Source organism: Leptonotus elevatus, chromosome 20 (genome assembly GCF_054856555.1).
Source record: "Leptonotus elevatus isolate MCC_2025b chromosome 20, RoL_Lele_1.0, whole genome shotgun sequence".
NCBI classification, from domain to species: Eukaryota; Metazoa; Chordata; class Actinopteri; order Syngnathiformes; family Syngnathidae; genus Leptonotus; species Leptonotus elevatus.
In genome coordinates, this window is record NC_141258.1 from 16,626,520 (window position 1) to 16,647,692 (window position 21,173).

At 39.6% G+C, this 21,173-nt stretch overlaps 1 protein-coding gene across 2 annotated transcripts in view; it reads left to right on the plus strand.

Moving 5' to 3' along the window:
* myo15b (myosin XVB) overlaps positions 1 to 21,173 on the plus strand; it is a 98,677-nt gene that overhangs the window by 76,930 nt on the left and 574 nt on the right. For both annotated transcript variants that reach the window (XM_086065237.1, XM_086065238.1), the window contains 13 exons: positions 312 to 375; positions 451 to 523; positions 601 to 677; positions 761 to 837; positions 5,794 to 5,924; positions 6,716 to 6,810; positions 6,951 to 7,028; positions 8,396 to 8,492; positions 8,680 to 8,828; positions 15,337 to 15,467; positions 19,232 to 19,365; positions 19,441 to 19,574; positions 20,960 to 21,100. In XM_086065237.1, coding sequence (XP_085921363.1) covers positions 312 to 375; positions 451 to 523; positions 601 to 677; positions 761 to 837; positions 5,794 to 5,924; positions 6,716 to 6,810; positions 6,951 to 7,028; positions 8,396 to 8,492; positions 8,680 to 8,828; positions 15,337 to 15,467; positions 19,232 to 19,365; positions 19,441 to 19,574; positions 20,960 to 21,100 — 1,381 coding nt within the window. The remainder of the gene's footprint in view (positions 1 to 311; positions 376 to 450; positions 524 to 600; positions 678 to 760; positions 838 to 5,793; positions 5,925 to 6,715; positions 6,811 to 6,950; positions 7,029 to 8,395; positions 8,493 to 8,679; positions 8,829 to 15,336; positions 15,468 to 19,231; positions 19,366 to 19,440; positions 19,575 to 20,959; positions 21,101 to 21,173) is intronic.

The following is a 21,173-nucleotide window of genomic DNA, read 5'->3' on the forward strand; positions in this document are numbered from 1 at the left end:
ATTCACAGTGGATTGGGACTGGGCCGGCCCACAAATAGCTACAATCTACATTTGAAATGCATTGAGGGGAGGGGAATATTAACCCACAAAAATCTTCAAAACAGCAATAATAAACCTACAATACAAGTTTTGCATCAAAATGTGGGGAATGGTGGAAATATTGAAAAAAAATCCACAAATATGTGAATTTGCTGGTGCCAAACTGAGAGTATGTGGGGTTCCGCTGTGTAGTATGTGTATGCATGTAGTTAATTTTTTTTAACAGTTAAAATTTTGATTTTAATATGTTTATCTTAACCTGTTTATCAAAGAATGGAAAATGAAGGCTCAAAATCAAGTGTCAAGACTTTTTCTGAGGCAGTTCAATTCACAGAGGTAAATGAAAGCCAGCGATAGCAATTTCTTATAAATCATGCAGTATTTTCAAAAACACATCTGATTCACTTGCAGGTGCCCATTCAAGAGGCCCTAATTTTCTACAATGATCTTGACAGCAATGACTTATCAGTCCAATGCTTTCTGAGTAAGTATAATCATGCTAAAATGTTATTTTAAATTAAACATTTAGTTTGTTACCTAATAATCATGGCTTCTTCAAAGATGTGATGCAATTCATGGGCGATGCAGCCATAAAGAGGCGTACCACCCCAAAAGACTGTCTGAGTCACATCTTGCTGGTTAGTGCTCACATAAATAGTGAATCTTACACAAAATGGACTTTGAAAAACAAAGATAAATATTTTTTTCGTTCTCTTTTCAGCTAGGGAAGGAAAGAGAACTGCTGAGAGATGAAATCTACAGTCAGGTTATCAAGCAAACCACCAAAAACCATACTAAGTAAGTGTGTTTTGTAACATTTGAAACAACTTGCATTCTTTTATTAACACTTAACACTGCATAGTAGTAATTAAAACAGGTCAAGGTGAGTATGTAACTGTAATTCCTGAGCCTTTGTGTATCTTGATGGAAGAACGTGTCTGATCTTGTTTTTCCTCCCAACCGGCTTAACATTCAAATTGTTAAAGCTTCCTGTAATTACCAACACTGATGAAATAGGGAGATGAAAGCTTGCTTAAGCTGGTGTTGAGAGACATTCATCTAGATCAGAGGTGTCCAAACTCGAAAAATTAAGTTAATTAACCCATTTGCTCCCAAAAACGTATAAATAAATGTTTTAAGTGTCCCAAAAGACAGATTTATACGTTTTATGATTTTTTTTTTTAAATGCTAGAGCATACTGAAGGCTTTGATGCAGCCTCTTAATTGCAGAGAACGGTTGAAGAAATAGTAGTTATTTCAAAAACGGTCAGCAGGTGGCAGCAGAGTATAAGAGATAAGTCAGGGCCATGTTGCAACAAGCTCTTTTTCCCAGTGTTTTCAACAGGTTTGTGAATAATGATGAAAATTTGCTATATTCTAATGCTAATTGCTGCAAAACGGCAATGTTTTTTTTCCTGATGAAAGAAGAGACTGTAATCTTTCTTTTGATAAGTTCCATGTTTTATATCAATAGAACACAATATTCTGTGGTCCTTGCAAAATCAGTCAAAATCCAGTAAAACAAGCACGGAGTGAAGGGGGTTGGTTCAGTGAAAATGGCTGGGAGTGAATGAGTTAAATTAATTGCTTACCCTTGACTTGTAGTATGCCTGTGATCAGCTTGCTTACAGCGCAGTTCTCTCGGGAAGCCGACTACTGTCCACACTTCTCTTGCACTACGGACCATGTAAGGACATATATGGGATCGCCGAAATTGCGGTGCATTGACATGGGGGAAAAAAACGTCGAAGCCTCACAACTCTCCTGCACCCGTTTGGCCAGCTCACGGCGAATGTGCCATTAGCTAGTCAAGCTAGCTGCTGCAATGATTGTTGATAGGCTTCTATGCTTCTATGCTTCTATAGTAGGGGTAGGCACACTCGGTCCTCGAGGGCCAGAGTCCTGCAGGTTTTTGATGTTTCCCTTCTCCAACGCAGCTGATATATGATCAGCTCATTAGCAAGCTCTGCATAAGCATGATAACGACCCTGTTGTATTGGAATTAGCTGCATTGGAGCAGGGAAACATTCAAAACCTGTAGAACTCCGGCCCTCGAGGACCGAGTTTGCCCACCACTGTTCTATAGGGTTAACTTCAAAATAAAAGCTTGACAGTTAATACTGTAAATAGATTGCAATGCCTTATCTAGAAGTTATCCCTCGGAAGCAATCGTTGTGGCAGCTGACTGACCAGGAAATTAAGTGATCGTTGTGCGTATCAACTTCTGGTGTCATTCACAGCGACTGGAACAATGCCGCAACCGAAAAATAAAAGCCACTGTATCGTGCTGGGATGCTCTTCCTCCGTTTTAAACTTTATTAAAGCAGCCTTTCCTTTCATTTCATTATTATATTTTCAGGAAAGGGCAACACGCAAGTCTACAGTAGCATTTCACCTCGGAGGATTTCCTGTTTGGGCTTAAGTGTCAGATGCCTGAAACCCGAGGCTGTTCCAAGCCTTTTCTCTTCGATTAACTTTACAACGCCTTACTGAGCAAACGAGCCCTCACGGGAAACTTGGTCAGCACATACTGGGATTGTGACACATGTACATACAAAAACACACATCACACGTTGTCATCATCATCATCACTGATAAAACAGACTATAATACTTAAATAAGGTCCTCTATATCCTTACTATGATTTAGGCCATTAGAGTTTGTGGTTACCTTCGTACCTTGTGCGTGGCGGTGGGACGAGCTCGTATGTGTCTTAATTTCAGAAAACTACGACCAATCATAAAGAAACCTTTCATATTGTTATTTTAAAAGATTGATTTAGGCGTAAGTTAGAGATGCGCATGTCAATTTTGGTGGTAATTGGTCATAGTTAACACATTAAGCTTTTTATAGTGAGCGTCTATGGGGAGGAAGGCTGAATGCCAATATAATCCATAATACTGTGGCAATTGTTTTTATATTTTCATAGGTTGAACTGGGCATAAGACTCTCTTAAAATAGCAATATGATCGGTTTGTTTACGATTGGTCGGAGTTTTCTGAAATTAAGACACATACAAGCTCCCCCCACCCTACCCCACAGTCTCTCATAAGGTACGAAGGTAACCACTAACTCTTTTGGCCTAATTTATAGTAAGGATAGAGAGGACCTTATTTAAGTATTATAGTCTGTTTTCAATGATGATGATGGCAACGTGTGATGTGTGTTTGTGTTTTTGTACGTGTGTCATAATCATAAACCAAGTTTCCGGTGAGGGCTCGTTTGCTTGCAGCAGCATTGGTCAAAAACACAGATTCCCATGTAGGAGGCTTCCTAAAGTTAATCCAAGGAAAAAAGCTTGGAACAGCCTCGGGTTTCGGGCATCTGACACTTTAGCCCCAACACGAAATCCTCAGAGGTGAAATGCTACTGTAGACTTGCGTTACCATGGCATATGTACTGTACTATATTTTGCCAAGAGATGGTTGTATTACTGAAGCAATGTATATGATTATTATAGCAAGCAAATTAACTATGAAAGAAAATATCTGTTTATGACCTTTACCGCAGTTACCGTTGCTGACCTGACCTTTCCCCTAGTTATTGTTACAGTGGCCCCTGTTGGATGTTACAAGCATTACAGCCTGTAACCTTTCCCTTAGTTACAGTAGTTGCCTAGCTCACCTGACATTTACCCAGTGGCCCTTAGTGGATGTTGTAGGCATAGTAGCCTACATTTGAAAACATAATGTAAACGTGACCAAGATGTTTAAATGCTTTGGCAGCCTCTGGTGATTAATCAAATCGCAACACCAATTCTGACCCATTGTGATACTTTCTAAAGGCTGAATTATTCCCTACCTTGTCATCATTACTGCACACTGGGTTAAACTAATATGTGTATCTGGGACTGAAGGCGTTACCACTAATGTCACTTTGCAAGTAAAGAGCATCTTTAGCATTTTAACATGGTGATATTTGAAAAACCACCAAGGCTCCACCAATCTTTTATTCCTTCTGTGGCGATTATTTGGGTTGCCGTAATGGCTTATGAGAAATTTAGACGGTACTGAGGGGAGTTGTAATTTCCTCAGGAACCTCTGGGGCACCACGTTGACTTTGCTTGTTTGTAGGAGCAAAATAAACGATAAAAATCCTATTATCAAGTATTCATAATCTGAAGTTGCTACTTTAGTTAATCATGGAGTTCTTTGCTTTCATAAGAGAATTACTAATCCACTCAGTAAACACAAATGATTCGGCAGAAATTGAGTTTCTAGACAACAAATTTATTTAGTAAACACACATATATATCAGTCACAGCCTAACCTATTAATGAAACGGAATAAAAATGCAAATCAAAAAGAAAAAGAAAACGTGCAACCTAAGTAACTAAGATAAAAAGGGAATGAAAAAGGTAGATGGGGGATAAAGATGGAAGCGTTTTGACCTGTCAATCATTTTATGTTTGAAAAAAGCATTGCACCAGTAGTATATGGTCAGATTGCAATGAGGGCGCAATTTACGGACTGTTTCAGTCGCACGGGAGAGGTTCAGTCGCACGGTAGAGAGAGAGAGACTCGATGAGTGTCGATCCTTGGTTGAACGCTGGAATGCTGCACCAGGTCTCCGGTTGGTGGCGAGGTGCACACGCGGCGTGGAGGCCGCGGCAGGTCCCGGTTGGTGGTGATGTGCTTGCGCGGTTGAGAGGCCGCAGTCAGTTGGTGTGGGCGCTGCGGGGCGCTTCGGGCTCACGGCTGGAACAGACGCGCGCCTTGGGGATGCGCAGGGTGGTTGCGAGTCCTTGCTTGACGCGTGCTGTGGCTCAAGTCCGGAGCTCAAAGGAAGAAGCCGCGGGGTCACCCTCAGCGACCACGTTTCTAGTGATGATCAGGAAAAGTTCATGGGGCCAGACGTGAGGTGAAGAGCAGGCGGGGAAGAGAGCAGGAGGGGAAGAGAGAGAAGTTCCTTCGTGCGCTGGCTTTTTAACTGTGACCCAGGGGGCCGGCAGTTTGGTCCCGCCTCTTCTGTGTGCATGAAGCAGACTTGGTCGACTGAGACCAAGCTTTTGGGATTAGTATTAGATAATTTTTTATCAGAATTGACAAGCCAAATGCTTTATTTATCATTCTGAACACATTTCAAACATTACCGCGATCATAAAGTTATTGAATACGCTAAGCTTACTAATTAGCTCAACTTAGGTGGCTACAGAAATTACACACATCATTCATTTGAGATAGACATACAGGTTGTGTACAAAGATAAAACACAGGAGTCACTTGATGTCAGTCCAGTACATAGAGTCCGTGTATGTCCCGAATTATGTAGACTTCAGATTAATTAGGAGCGGCAGGATTCTTGAGGATAACCGATACTGCAAACTGTTGTACCATATAACTTCCAAGGAACATTGTTTCCAAAAAAACACATAGCTAATTCGTGTGGATAGACCAGACCATAAAAGATGACCAAACAGGCTTTCAGGTCTGTTGGAGCTGTTGTATGCATTTCCTGGGGGTTATAAAACGAAATTCAGTCCCTGCTGGAGGGAAACTCAAAGAGTCCTTTTTAAACTGAAAACACTAGAGTTAAGACATGCACACACATTCCCCAGGGGGAAATGTTTAAAAAGGGAAATAGAATAGAAAAATTGAGGGTGACGGGCAGTATTCGTTACACTTCAACCTATTCTACTCAACATTTTCCTCCCTGGCTTTTAACCATTCAACTCGACAAATACCAGACATCTGTTATATAATGCCTTTTCAATTGTGGAAAAAAATAACCTCACATTCATGTATGTTTAAACAGATCCAGCTGCATTCTAGGCTGGCGTCTACTCAACCTGGTTGCTGGGTTCTTCCCTTGCTCTGGTAATCTAAGGCCCTATGTTACACGCCACCTGCATGACATCGCTGTGGACCATGAACACCCTTACCGAGGTACAACAGTATTCATTTGAGCTGATTAATTTACATCAGATATAAGTGTGACTACTTTTGCTTTTAGGATAAAGGGACTATTCTCCCATTCACGACTAGGTCCTTTTTTCAGGCCTCATATTTTTCGTATTATCCTATCTAGACTTCTGACACACCCACCACGTCTAAGGGGGGATTGGATGCAGAACGTCAAAAAGGTGTAAATCATTGACATTGTTGGCTGCATGGAAATCCTTAAACGTGTACTTTTCTTCTTAATTGTTAACATATTTTAATTCTTAAGCAGGTGCCAAATCATGGTCCAGAAAGTAAAAACCCTGCCACAGTTTGCCTTTAGCTTCAGCGGTAGAGTGTCTGCCATGAGACTGGGAGGTCATGGGTTCAGACACCGGCAAGGTCATACCAAAGACTATAAAAAATGGGACCCATTTGCCTCCCTCCCTGCTTGACACTCAGCATTAAGGTTTTCAAGTTAGGAGGTTAGATCACCAAATGATTTCTGAGCGCGGCTCCTGCTGCTCACCGGAAAAAAAAAATACAAATATAAATTTTGAACTTCCTACTGGATGGACAGTTGGGAAATCAGCAACTCAAGAGCTCCTTTTATACAAATGGTAGAGCACCGGGCTAAAGACAATGTCCTGGACAATGAAACAGTAGTAAGGCTGCATGTTTTTTTTAGGCTGGAAAGGAATTAGTTTCCTGGTTACGGCGTATGTACAGTATATTAGCTTATCAAAATAATTAAATGTAATGTCTGTTTTGCTTCCCGCAATTGTATTTGCTCTCAGAACTGGCATCTGTGTGTCAGGATAACCTTCAGAGATCTCTCAATTTCGGTGGTCGACGTAACATCCCTTCACATATTGAGCTGGAGGCCAACCTGGCAAGTAGAGTTATTGCTTTATACACATTGGACTACTGTACAAAATTTGCTGCTAAAAAATAGTCAAACTAATCTAGCATTATTTGCAGGTGTAATTTTATTTTATTTTTTACATTATTTTGTTTGTTTTTGTTTTTCAGGCTGGTAAATCATTGCAGCTCATTTCTATCCAGCTTCCAGGGCAGGTGGAATTCCCTATCAAGATACATAGTTTCAGTGTAGGTATTACTTTCTCCCATCTGAGGATGATAGGGTAGTAATAGTTTCATTTGGGAAATGTTCACATTATCTGTCTGTATAGATGTATTTATTACAATAGGCACAATAGTATTTATTACAATAGGCATGTCACTTATGAGGATACACATGTAAATGTCTCTAAAACAAATGGAAATTTGGTCATATCTGGGTAATTTTGAAGATTTCCATGAGTCATACTTTAAGGATTTATTAAATCCCTTCTAAATGTGAACCAACTATATTTCAGTATATGGGGGTGATGATATTCAATAGTAAACCATTTTTGATTTATGCAAGCCAGTAGTGCAAAGTGTTCTTGTTCTTGCTGACAGTCTTGTATTTAATGGAAGTACAAGAAAACTACTACAAAATGTTTGTCTTTACAACTTTAATTTCACAAAAAGGCAGCAACTGGAATTTTTTTTCAAAGCCCTCTCCCACCTCCAATAGGCAAATGTAATTGTACTACCACTACTACTACTACTACTACTACTACTACTACTACTACTACTACTACTATTACAGTATAGATGGCAGTGGCGCTCTCATTGTCAGATTGTGCTTCGAAAAGTACACTGCAAAGTATGATCAATGCCGCCATTAATCCTGACTTACTCATTATGATTAAAAGAAAATCAGCATAAATTGTTTTTTTTGTTTTTGTTTTGTAAGTTAAAGTTAAAGTGAAAATGAAATGAAATGAATTGTTTAGAATAAATCTAATCACTAGTCAATCTGGTGACCAGTAGTTGTGTTGTTACTTTAGCTAATGCTAAATGATATCTTGGTTGATATCTAAAGATATTGAAACTGAAGTTACCTAAAGCGTTTCATTTTGCCAAATGGTCTTGCCATTGTGACACACTGTTTTAGAATAGAAAACAAAGGTCTAAAAATGCACAAAAACTCACAAAATTCCCAAGATGTTTTCGCTTCGAAAATTGTTGAATTAAAGTATTTCTTTGCTAGCAGTGAATGGAGGACAAGCCATTTTGTTATCAGGCTATGTTCATGCACAGATGTATATGCGCAGTCGCAGATATTGCGTATGAGAGATTATTTTCCACCAGTTTGTGTCTATTACCAGCCAAAACTAAATAGGAGTTAAAACCAACAGCAAACTCAAGGGCAAATTTAAGTCAACTCAAGTCATCAACAAAATACCATCGACGGGCCCTCGAGTGAATACCAGGTGTGCCCAATTTCCAGTCAGCCCTAAATGGAGTATGTTTGGTGGGACACAATTTAATGCTTCCTTGACCATAAAGTTCTAGTTGTATTTATCTGTGAATAAAAGCATCTGTTGTTGAAGTAAGAGCATTTATTTGTGTTGTTTGTCCTCAAGATGGCAGCAGATGTGGTAAATGAACTCTGCAAAGAAATGAGTATCTCTAATCTCGCTGAAATTAAAGAATTCTCCATCTTCGCCAACCGACAGCAAGGTACAAGAGACCTGCATAACATTTTATTTTCACATTATATTGTTTATATCATTCATACTACCTGGGGAAACTGTCTATGTCATGGTGATTCTGTTGGCGATTTTTTTCTCTCTCATTGGCATCTGTTATTAAACTGATGAAGATGTCACTGTTTTAGAAGAGACAAATGTGGCCCTCCTACTTTCAGATGGAATGGTGCGCCCTCTTCATTCCAGTGAGTACCTGATGGATTTTTTGCTGGATGATGGCTGCATCTTCTTGTCATTAAGAAGAGTGATGTGGCTAATCCCTCTATGTTTCAACAATGATTTATATGTGGACTTTCACTATCAACAGGTAAGTGACCAGTTTCTGTCTCCCTCTTCATATAGTCATTTGCAAGAATTAGTATAGTACAGTGAAGCATGATAGTGGCAGCATCATACACTGGGGAGGTTTTTCTTCAGCTGGACTTGGGGCCTTGGACAAGTTGAAAAGAATTGTGAAAAAATGTCAGGAAAAGCCTACTAGAGTAAGCGGCGTCGTGATGGCGATCGGTGTTAACCGATTTGGAATTCTTAGGATTCTCCCACCGGACCGCAGCACTGCTTAATACTGCTGTCTGCCCCAACCGATGGCTCCCCACCCCAACTCACCCGCCCCTCCTAGTTGTGGGGTGCATTAAAATTGGAGGGGAGTTGCAGGGTGAAGACTGTGTCTCCAACCTATGTGGTCTACTTGATCTTGCTGGCAGCAACTGGGTTCACAACCATTAGTCAAATGCCAAATACAGAAGCAGATACATTTTGATATTTGGTGTTTATTCGAAGCAGAGATTTTTTTTCATTAAAATGTGATTTATGAGGAGGTTAGACCATTGGTCCATATTTAGAGTTTGTTTATTTTTCCAATTAACAAGAATTGTTTGCTTTTTGGTGATAGCCAGGGCTACAAGTGTAGATTGAGGTTGTTAATGTGGTAAATCAGTTGTTGTTAGGCTACCTACCAAACACAAGCTTTGAGATAAAGGTATCCTACAGCCTAAGATAGCGGCAAGTTTTTCTAAGACTTTAGTCCAGAAATATAAAACCGGGATGCATAACCATAAAGCATGAGTTTGTGTGAGTCTGAGAGTCCCATTTTCGTCATCATGTATTGAGTAATATTGTTATATGAATAATTTTATATTAGATAAGTTGTGTGTTTTGTCATTTTAAATACGTTTTCACAAACTTGAATCCAAAAGTCAGGTTCCAGAGCTATAGACAGGTCTGTCTCCCATTTTGAGATGGGTAAATACATTTTATCTGTGTACGAAAGTAACTTACATATTTTTGAGAGTTTTTTTGTTGCTGTTGGAGAAAGCTTTGTAAAATCTTTTGCTAAACCAGGCGGTTGGAGCGTACCCCGAAGTATTGGAAAAGTTTGCATATGATATAAACATATTATCTGAGAAAAGATGGTGGAGATGTGTAATTCCTTTCTGCTCCCACACACCTTAATAAAACGATTGATTGTTAAGTTGAAAGTCGGGGTTATGCCATATGGGACAAAGCCTGCAGAGCTCCAATTGGGAGTTTGGGATTTCTAGTGCCTTCAACCAGGCGGTCAGGGTGGAGGAAATCATTGGGTTTTTAAAACAATTTTAAAAAATGTTGTAATGTTTATTATTTATTAAATAGCATCAACTCAGTACGATAAGATGCATGGTTCAATATTATGTATATAAAACATATACTTAGATAATATATATATATTAATAATATATACTACTGTAAAAACTTCTGGGAAGTCTTTTACTTATTGCTACTCATTTTATTCTATTATTTTTTTCTATACTGTAGCTGCAGCTGGACGGAGTCCAAAAAAAAAAAAAATTCCTCACGGGAAAAATAAAAATATATCGTATCATATCGTATTAATTAAATTCCCATTGTACCAATTCAGAAACTGATTCTCCCAAAAATATAGGCAAAAATTTAGTAGGCTATAGATTGAAATAAATTTTCTCAATCCCTCATTTCAAATTCACATATGTCGTTTTCAATTTCCTGAAATACCTTGCTATAGATCACAGTTCCCCATCCAACACATTAAGAATGCCTTGCATATACCGTGCAGCATTCCACTGATTGAAGGGTCGCATCCAAGTCAGACCACCAGCTTTTTAAAAAAATCAATATTCAGGGCGGCGGCTGTGTCAGACAATGTTCAGCAGGCATCAGCGATGAGAGGAGACATCTCTGTAATGAGGCTTGTACACAGTCACTGGGCATTGTGGAAGTTGAGCACCATGTCTTTTTGTAGGCACAGGAGGAGAACGACTGTGCTCTGCGGCTTTGACCTTTGATCTCTGCCACGTCCATTCAGACGCTGTCTGCAATGTGGACCCGATGACACATTTTCGGTCCTTCCAGGCGCTCACCTCGACCAACGAATGCACCCGGCTGATCCAATGCACTACAATGCCAGACTGAGGAAATGGGATCATAGCAAGATAGTTCACTTTCTGCTTTCTCAAAAATGTTTCGTAAAAAACAGCTTGTTTTATGGGAATACCCTTCAAAATAGCTACTAGCAATACTTGCAAATACAACGTATCAGCAGCTGGGGCGCATCCCGTTCGCAGTTTGTAATCAGTGAAGGCCATCAAACCCTCATCTGCTTTGGAACTTAAGCATCAGTTTCTGAAATGACACACTCAGAAAAAAAACAAATATTAAAAATCATTATTATTATATTGACTTCAAAAACATTTATAACTTCTTATTCAACTATCTTACTTCTAGCCACAGCTATACAGATGTAGGTATAATTATGTTAACTCAATATAGCTCAATACAAAATACTATTATTTTATCATTATTCTTTATTTCTTTTGCCCCGAAAAGGGAAAGTTAACAAATTAACCATCTTCATCAAAAATAATATAGTATAAAAGACTATCAATTCAGTCACTAAAAAAAATAAAACACTAATCTAATATTCTTCTACAAAAACTCAACAATATCTTTCAAATACTATTACTTATTTTTTATTGTTTATCATTCCTCTCTTACCTAGAAAAGAGAAAAAGTCCCATTACGAGGACACATTATGCTCTAACCCACAGCCCCCTCCTTTTCTTCTAACCTAGAAACAGGGGGGGGGATCTTAGCATCATACATCGCAAAACCTATTTTTACCACATTCCCATTCGAAAAACAAACGCCATTATCACACCAGTCTCATCTCACACAAAAACAACACCAAACTTAGTTAAAGATATTGAAGAAAAGCAAACAAAATCTCCATACGCACAGTTCTCACTCACAATCACAATAATAGCCCCCACCTTTTAGAAGCTAGGTCACACACTCAAATACATACGCACACACTCTTTAGTCATTATAAAATAATAAACGGTTTTATTCTATCAATTCGTTGTCTACAAATCTTATGGCATTTAAACCGCAGTTTTGTACGGTGATTTCAGTAAACGGGTTAATAACTTTAAACAAAACACCCGTAAACGGCTCAGCTTATTTCGGAGGGGAAGTTATTTTAGCATCAAAATCAGACACTGTATCATTACCAGCATCTATCAAAGAAAATACAAAAGTCTCTCGTACCATTTTGTCCAGCGACAGCTTTTCATACAATCGATCCATAGTTTATTTTTTCATTTTTCATCGACGTTTTTTATTTCCGCGACTCCAAGCACAAGTTCCGACTATAAACCGGACGCACATTCAGGTCAAACCATTCTGTATCCCGGTCGAAATCGCCCTCCATTTTGTAGTTTTTTTACCACTTTCGGTTTATATTCTACGCAAGTAGTATTAATATTTATCAATACAGTGACGTCTCACTTTTAGTATAATAGTTCAATAGGTTAAATTTATTCGACAACGTTTAAACAATTTCGACAACGTTTGAACATCTTTACAGAAATAACATATTTGGCCACAGAACATACACACATAAGAATCACGTGACCTCTCGTTTATACACAGCGGTTATCCAATCCCGCTGAGCTAAACTGTCCTCAATATATTGCAAAATTTTTGCAAGGCGCTTATTTTAAAAATAACTTGTCACGCGCTATTGAATTAAACCGTAGAACAAAAGTAATTCATACGGTAATCCTGACCTCAAAACTACAAAAGTAGAAGCGCCATAAATAAAATAAAAACCACGTAATCTCTCGATTGAAAATACAGAGATACAAATCCAATTATCGCTGTAATCAACCTGGACCCCTCAATACTGTTCAATTTCAAAATAACTTATTACGTGTAAATGGACGTTTTCAAGTAAGTGTCATGAGCAAACATTGATTAGTCCCAATCGGCCAAACTGCAAAAAAAGAAAAAAGCAGTGCGCTACCATGACCTTCGGAATCCTTAGTGGAAGAAAGACTTCTCACGTCATCCGGCAACCCTTTTATTCAATATATATCATGGTCTAAGGATTCTTCGTAGCGAGACGAAAACAAAACAAAACAACAACAAAAATCAAGCCGCTACTTCATCCTGTCTCAAAAATGCGCTTCCTAGGTCTGCACTTACGTCACTTTAAATGCACCACCCTATGTGTACAGTTCAATGTCGTAGGAAAAATCCCAACTCTCAATAGAACGACATCAAACTACAACTTGTTCACACAGACATCATGTAAAAAATTTAGACAATTTAGAAGACGAAAAACCAGTTGCAGCGGTCCCAAACAGACAGAACTTCACTACGTGGATAAAAGTCTCCACTTACCATACTTTATTATTTAGGCCTAGAAGTTCCGCCCGTCCGGGAACGCCGCAGCTCGCAAACCGTCAAAATATTTGCGTCACCATTCGTTAGAATTCAGCGTCGGGGATCACCATTTGATAGAGTGGACAATATTTGTATTGTACTCTTTGCGTGTTCAATAAATGAATGGTGAGATTCTGGTGAAGAAGTCCCTTTGCAAAGGTATAATTATTCAGAAGCTTCTGATCACACAATATGAAGACACTCAAGCCGTGTTCCGTTCAGATTGTGTGTCTCTCCTCTCTTGCACACAGTTATTTATTCAAAGTCAGTGTTATACAAAAGTTTCCCTCTCCCCTCCCATGAGCAAGTTCCCATGAGTACAAATCAGATTAGACTTGAACAATAGTAAATCAGCCTGTCCTTGGACTCTCTTCGACCAGACAGAGACTGGTACTAGCTATACTCCCCTTAGATAATATAGAAAAGAAACCTGTTACCCTTCTCTTTCCCAGGCAAGAGAACAAAGGACTATAGATTGGCTTAACATATGAATTAACTGTTGTCTTATATTTATATCTTTATAACTAATATCCAAAACGGTTAAAATATAAATTGAAACTGAAAAACAATGTTAATAATCCAACATTTGCTAGCTAAAGCTAGGGGCTAAAACCAAACTGTGGTAGGGTTTATACTTTTTGGACCTGGATTTGCCACCTCTGGTTGCATGAGTCTGAGTTTTAATCACTTGTCCCACACCATCCAGAAAAAATGACAGCTGGAACTCTCCCAATGCAGCTGCGTCGGTCGGTTGAATTTTCTGATAAATTAGGACCCCACCATTTCCAATCAAAAGGTTACCTGTTAACAGGATCCCAACAATGGAGATGTCTTCCACATCCTCAACAGATAAAATTGATAGGCACACTATTCTCCACTTGTACCAGGGGTCTGGGGTGTATCCAGCAGCAAATGTGTTTTTTTTCTTCATGTCTGTCCTTGTCTCGTTATGATGTTGAGCCAGTTGTAAAGTGTTCTGACTACTGAGAATTTGTGTGGTGGGGTGTTCTGATGTCCAGAGAAGGTATTGGTTGGTGTGTGTGGATTTTCTGTAAATGGTGTTTTTTATGCTGCCACCATCATTTTGGTGTATGTTCAGGTCTAAAAAGGATATGGTCTGTTTTGTCTTTTCTTCACGTGTGAATTTTATGTTGCCGGTAGTGTCTATGGTTTTCAGATGGTCTGTGAGCTCTTGTGAGTGTCCAGCCTTTGTCATCTACATAACGTTTCCATAATGTTGGTTTGTATTGTAGGGGTGCGGGTTGGATACCTTTTATTTCCAGGACCTCCATGAAAAAAACTACTCATTATTGTGGATAGTGGATCTCCCATTGCAAAACCTTCTTTTTGTCTGTGTATGGTTGTCTTGTATTGAAAATAGGTCGATTTGGCAACAAAGTGTAGTAGTCGTCCCTATTTTCGCCCCTCTCTCTTTCTCTGCAGCTGAAACTCACATCCAACTTTATCACATCTCGTACTGACTACTGTAACAGCATCCTATATGGTACACTCTCTAAATCTGTGCAAACTTCAATGCATTGAATCTGCCACCCGGCTCCTCACTTATACCCGTTCACATTGACCAAAACATCTTATCAGGGATAGGATATAGCTTGACTGTCTTTACATTACCTACAAAGTATGTTCAGCACAACATGTAGAGGGTGCTCCAAATGCCGGCTCTAAACCTTTCATCCCAAAAGCTAAGTATGAGAAAGGCCACATCCCCTCAATTTTTTGCGATCTCTGTGCTTCAAAGCAGTCGTTTGTTTGACAGAGAATGGGGAGCTGAAATTCTTGGTTGAATTCATTTTATCACTGTTAGTGTTTCCTGCATGTTGAATGATCCGTAATGAAGAATCTCTCTCTGTCTGTCTCTCTCTCTCTGTCTCTCTGTCTCTCTCTCTCTGTCTCTCTCTCTCTCTCTCTCTCTCTCTCTCTCTCTCTCTCTCTCTCTCTCTCTCTCTCTCTCTCTCTCTCTCTCTCTCTCTCTCTCTCTCTCTCTCTCTCTCTCTCTCTCTCTCTCTCTCTCTCTCTCTCTCTCTCTCTCTCTCTCTCTCACCTGTGCTCTGTAGCTCAAGGGTGACTACTTAAACAGGCTTCTCCAGCTCACTGCAGCTGCAAATGGGTACTCATCAGTCCAGCAGATTGCAGAGCTGTCAGCCCTGCAGCACCTCTCCCAGGGACTAAAAATAGAGCTCTCACCGTGAGTGTGTTTTTACAGCATTTTATATGTTGAGTGGTTCCACAAAGTACAATCACAATGCATTCTGTGATATTAGTCAAACTTATATCTGGTCATCTTTCAATTGAATAAGAAGGGATAATTTTTTGCGGAAGACAAAAACAACACACAAAAAATCTTGACACTGTTTATAAAATGAAAACGCAGGATCGAGATGGATTCATTCTTAATTTAAACTTTACTCGTCAAAGACGGCAGCTAGAGAGACAACACTTCCTGATCCCCTATCAGCTGACTAACACTAACCAATCAGAAGCTAGCATACTTAAGGTAAATGCAAGTGAAGGACAGAGAGCAGCAGATTTGACACATCAATTTAGCTACTTGTACAAAAAAATACCAAAATGTATGAATGTGTAAATAATAATTCTGGAAACATAAATATGCAAGTAAATATACAATTTAACAAATTAACTTAAATGCTTGATCCTCAGGGTGTGGACCTTCGCAAAGCGAGGCGTCTGTCGCTGGCTGTACCCAACGCTTCAAAGAGCGAATGCTTAACATCATATGAAATAAAATAAAATGAGTTACTGGTTGTCTTTGAAGCAGAGATCTCAATAAAATTCAGCTTCATTGTACTTTATACACTTTTTCAATGTATTTGTACATGTTAGACTTATAAAAGGACTCAAAAGTATATTTGTATTCAAGTTAATTTTTAAAACAATTGAAATACATAAATAATACAAAAATTTAATATGTTTCTCATTAGTCCTAACAAGAAACTTTCTCATTAGGACGAGAAACTTTCTTGTCCTAATGAGAAAACTTTTTCGTTCTAACAAGAAACTTTCTCGTTAGTATGAGGGAGTTTCTTGTTAGGACAAGAAAGCAGTATGCGTGCATGGGAATCCCTATAACTACATTTTAGTTTCTACTACTTTGTGTGAAAATGACCTAATCATGTTATAAGGACCTTATCAGGAATATATTTTCACCTGGGACTTGATTATAAGGACATTGCTGCTTTACTTGCAAGTCAGCACCATTATGTTGTGTCTGAGAGACATTTAAAACAAATTTTGAAGTCTTGCAGTCTGCTGCGGTGCAAGGAATATACCACTTTGGATCGTGTGGTTAAATTCATTCATGAACTTTTACAAACATCTGGGCAGTTCTGTCGATACAGATGGGTGTATACTAAATGCAAGGAGAATGGATTACACGTAAAAAATGAACAGGTGTGCCTAATCTTAGAAGAACTTGACCCAAGAGGTGTTGTGCTAAAGAAAACTCATACTCGTGTTCGGCAGCAAACTCGAGGTGTGTTCAATAACCACACACACAGTAGGACATCTCAAACTTCTATAGAAAAACTAATTCAGTGCACCAAACAGTGATGACTAGTCTTACGTGAGCACATACGTGGAAACATTATATTATTTATTAGCCCCATCATCACAGATGACTGATGAAAATAAAAATGCTATAGCGATTCTGATTAATATTCTCTTTAATTTAATTAATAGTCAAGTTTGTTTAGCCCGAATCACAAAAGAGTCTCAAAGGGCTTCACATGCCTACAGTTGACAAATATTAATGACATCCCCTGATGAAACCACAAGAGGGCAAGGAAAAACTTTAAAAAAAATAAAATAAAAAAAAACATTAGGGGAAAAATAAGAAACCTTCCAGGATGACCAGGCTGCAATGGATGCCAAATGGGCAACAATTTACACAGTTTGTGATACTAAACAATATTATTTAGAATAGTGAGAAGTCCATTTAACAAGTTAAAGCGCTGCAAGAAGACGTTATCAGGGAAGTGGTTCCTCATCCAACCCGTGTCAACTAGACCCAGCTGTGGTGCTCTTGTTTGAGTGAGCGTTACTATTACGATGCATGATAAGATAATCACATTATAAAGCATGAGGTACAAATGGAAAAAAACCCCCGATGTGAGCTGGAGACACTTATAAACAAAGTAGAGGCCGAAAAACAATGATTTTTGGCAGGCTGTCTTCAGAAGTCAAAAACAACCTCCGTGATGAAAGTGCCTTGTCGTCCGTTGCGGTTAGTGGCTGAATGCTGAAGGGGCATCAGATTGTGATCGCGGAGGCCTTAAGTTAAATTTAATCAAATAATATGACAACCCTCCGCTGCCGCTGATACTAAATTAATGACGTGTTTATGGAGTATCGATCTGATTGTAATCGTGGAGGTTTCAACTTAAAAGACGCGCACAACCTCCCGCGCGCCCTGCAGTGACAATATTTCGTGGCATGTCCGCCGCTGATAGATAGATAGAGGGCATGTTGAATGTGCTTGTTTAAGGGTCATCGTTTTGTCATTTTGTGATTGATCAATTTGTGATGGGAAAACCCCCACGATGACTAATGCGTCTTCGGCGCATGTATGCAGCCATCCACCGCCCCCTCCCGTGGGTGTAAAATGATATCTAAATGTATTACTTAAACTTTTACAGCGACCACCTGGCGAAAAGGCCACCTCTCGCAACTACCCAGCATTACCTCTACGACTCACCAATGGCTCCAAAGCAAGAAAAACTTGCGTACGCCAGCCAAGGAGTTGCCGTGAAGCACCGCACATTCCCATGCTCATTTCACTCTTGATACATCTGAACGTGAGAGTGGAAAGGGGCATACGCCATGTTTATGTGCGTACGCACCCTTCATACAAGAGGCCCCTGGTCCCTTTATAGCCCTAATTGCTGATGTGCCGCAGATGCGGCGCCGGAAGGAACGCCGCCTCACTCAACCAGGAACTGAAAGTGGACACAAAACACCACACTGAGTCCACAGAAAAGACAAAAGCCGATTTTCAATGTATCCTCCAAGTTTCTTACCGATTAGGCCGTTCATCCACACGATGGCGCGGTTTCGGAGCTTAAAACCGATCACTTTTGAAACCGGGCTCCAGAGTGGAAAGATTTCAAAACGCGCCCGTATGTGTCTGGACACCATATGCAGGATATTCCTCCAGTGATGACGTAATGGTCGCAGCTAGATGACGACGCATTTTCTCAGATTGATGACTTATGCGCCAATTCTCGCGTGACTGCGCACAAACCATCAGTCTGTCAACAACAATGGCGGATAGCGGTGTCGTAGACGTTTTGCGCAGCCTCCTTACCTTGTTAATGCTTTTGCAGCAAAATATTTGTCTTCTTTATTCCCACATTTAACAAGCTGTGTTGTACATGAATCACCCGCCATTGTCGCATCTCCTGTATTCGTCTTTTCCATGTTGTTTTGAAGCCGGCTTTGCGTCCTTCTGGACGGGACCTGATAGCACAGCACTATGACAATATTCAAGCAGTTACTCAGTACTTTAGTATTCTTTTCAGCGAATGCTTTTTTTATTTTTATGACTACTTTTTACTTTTTCTTGAGTAATATCATTTTGAAGTTAACGCTACTCTTGAGTAGAATTTTTGGCTACTCTACCGACCTCTGCTCCCGCGGCAGGGGATACACATTTTTTCAGGGGTAAGTACATTGGTACAACACCTGTTAAACCCGTCAGTGCAGCTGGAAAATGAGAAGTTATTGATTTTTTTTTTAATTTTGTAACACGCTGTTGCCATGGCATGCACTGTTTGCAAAGAAAAATTATGCTGTATTTGATCATTCGATGAAATAATCGATAGAATAATCAATTTTAAAAAGATTCAATAGTGACAATAGTTGATACACGGACTTAAATTCCTCTGTATGTACAGTACATGACTGATGATTTTGTTTTATGTATTTATCTGTTAGGTTGGAAATAAAGAAATACTTGCCTACTCAGGAGGGGCAGAACGCAAGTATGGATGAGATCCACTCTTTTTGTTTGAACAAGCTAGAATCCATGAAGGCTCTCAGCCCACTCGATGCCAAAATACAATTTATTGGTTAGTATGAAATTGCTTCTACTCTCTCCATATCTTTGAATTATTTGAAATCAAGTTGTTTGTCTGCTTTGGCAGTGCTTCTCAGTGACCAACATCTGTTTGGCTCCAACAATTACTTGGCCCAGAAAGTCAGTCACCGTGCATGTCCTTCCCCCTGCATGATCAGTGTCAACCATGATGGAGTGCTATTTTTTCATCCTAAAACACAGGTACCGAATGTCAATAATTTATTTTGCAATTTTGAACGTCATTGTTTTGTTAAGGCACATAGTCCACGCAATCCTTATCTTAAATCACTTTTTTGAGAGCTTTCCCCTTTTCAAAAACTCTCTGCCAACACACCCATGTGAGGCCCATGTGGGTTGGATATGGGCTGGTGAATAGGTCTCATTTGGGCTGCCCAGCTGGGTCCCAGAAAAAATGATTGCGATAATGGGGATTTGAACGAGGGTACCATAGAACCAAAGTCAGACACCCCTTTTTGGTCAGTTATTTCATGGTGGCCCCATGTGTGGGCCCCTCGTATGGGCTCTAGGTAAGATCCACATGGGCAACCCAACTTTCTCCCATCTGGGGCCCACTGGACTGAATATGGTGTTCTTGATTGTACCCACTTCGAATGAGCCTGGAGCCTGAAGTCCTTGTTGAGGTAGCAAAATGTTGCTAGGCGGCAAACTTCCTTTAATTGTCTCAAAGGGGGAGGGGTTTTCCCATATTTTTTCGGAATGCTGTACGCCGCTTTTTTCTAGGTTTGAATATTAATCTTGTTCTATCGAACTTGTAGGAAATGGCCCATTAATTGTCCAAATAATACATATTAAGTTGTAATTAAAGATTTTTTGTGTGTGCATTCTTTCCTAAAAAGAAAATCGTACTTAATTGTAAAGAAATATATGCCAGGGAGTAAGATCCATTGCCCATGCTGTTATTGTGCAAATTTCAAATATATTGGAGAGAATTCCAACCAGAGCCCACTTATTGCCCATTCTTCGTTGCGCCCATCTACTGCCCACCTACTGCCCACCTATTGCCCAAGTGGGGCCCAAAAATGAATCCCACTCTAAACCCATGCCCAGTCAAAGCCATACTAGACCAAGTGGTGCCCATATGGGCCCAACTGTACATGTTTGCTGGGCCCCCAACTTTGGGGACTCTGACTGATTTTGTCTGATTGCTACCTAAAATGAATCATAAATTGCGAGAGGAAAAAAATATGTAATACCGTGTGGTCTGAGTATGGTGCAAAATGTTAAAGACTTGTCAAAGAACACAAAGTTGTAATAATGCAGCTGCACAGGGTCAGGCTCTTAATCAAACTGTAGAGTCCTCCATTCACTGCAAAACAAAAACTACTTTGGCCCCATGGGCTAGGGGATGCCACCATCACTGCTCATTGCTCACAGCTTTAATTTCTAAATAAATTTTGTGGATTTACAGCAGTGGTGTCCAAACTACGGCCCGGGGGTCATTTGCCTTCAACAGGTGTTAAAAATAACTATACTTTCTCTAAAGTAGGCATAATCGTCAAGTTTGCTTATTAAACATTAAAATCTTGTTGATCAAAGGTGCAAATCTGTATCACTTTCCTTTGCAGGAGAAGGTGTTTGAAATTCCTCTAACAGATGTTCAGTCCATGCGCACTGTGCGACCCAAAAAGGCAGGCAAGATGCCATCAATGGTCATCAATTATGGTTCACTGAGTCAGGCCCAAAAAATAACAATTCATCTCAAACAGGTAGGTGATGAGTCAAATTACTTCCATCTGGCATAGCTTTGTACCTTTTACTCAATATTCATTGAGTAAAATC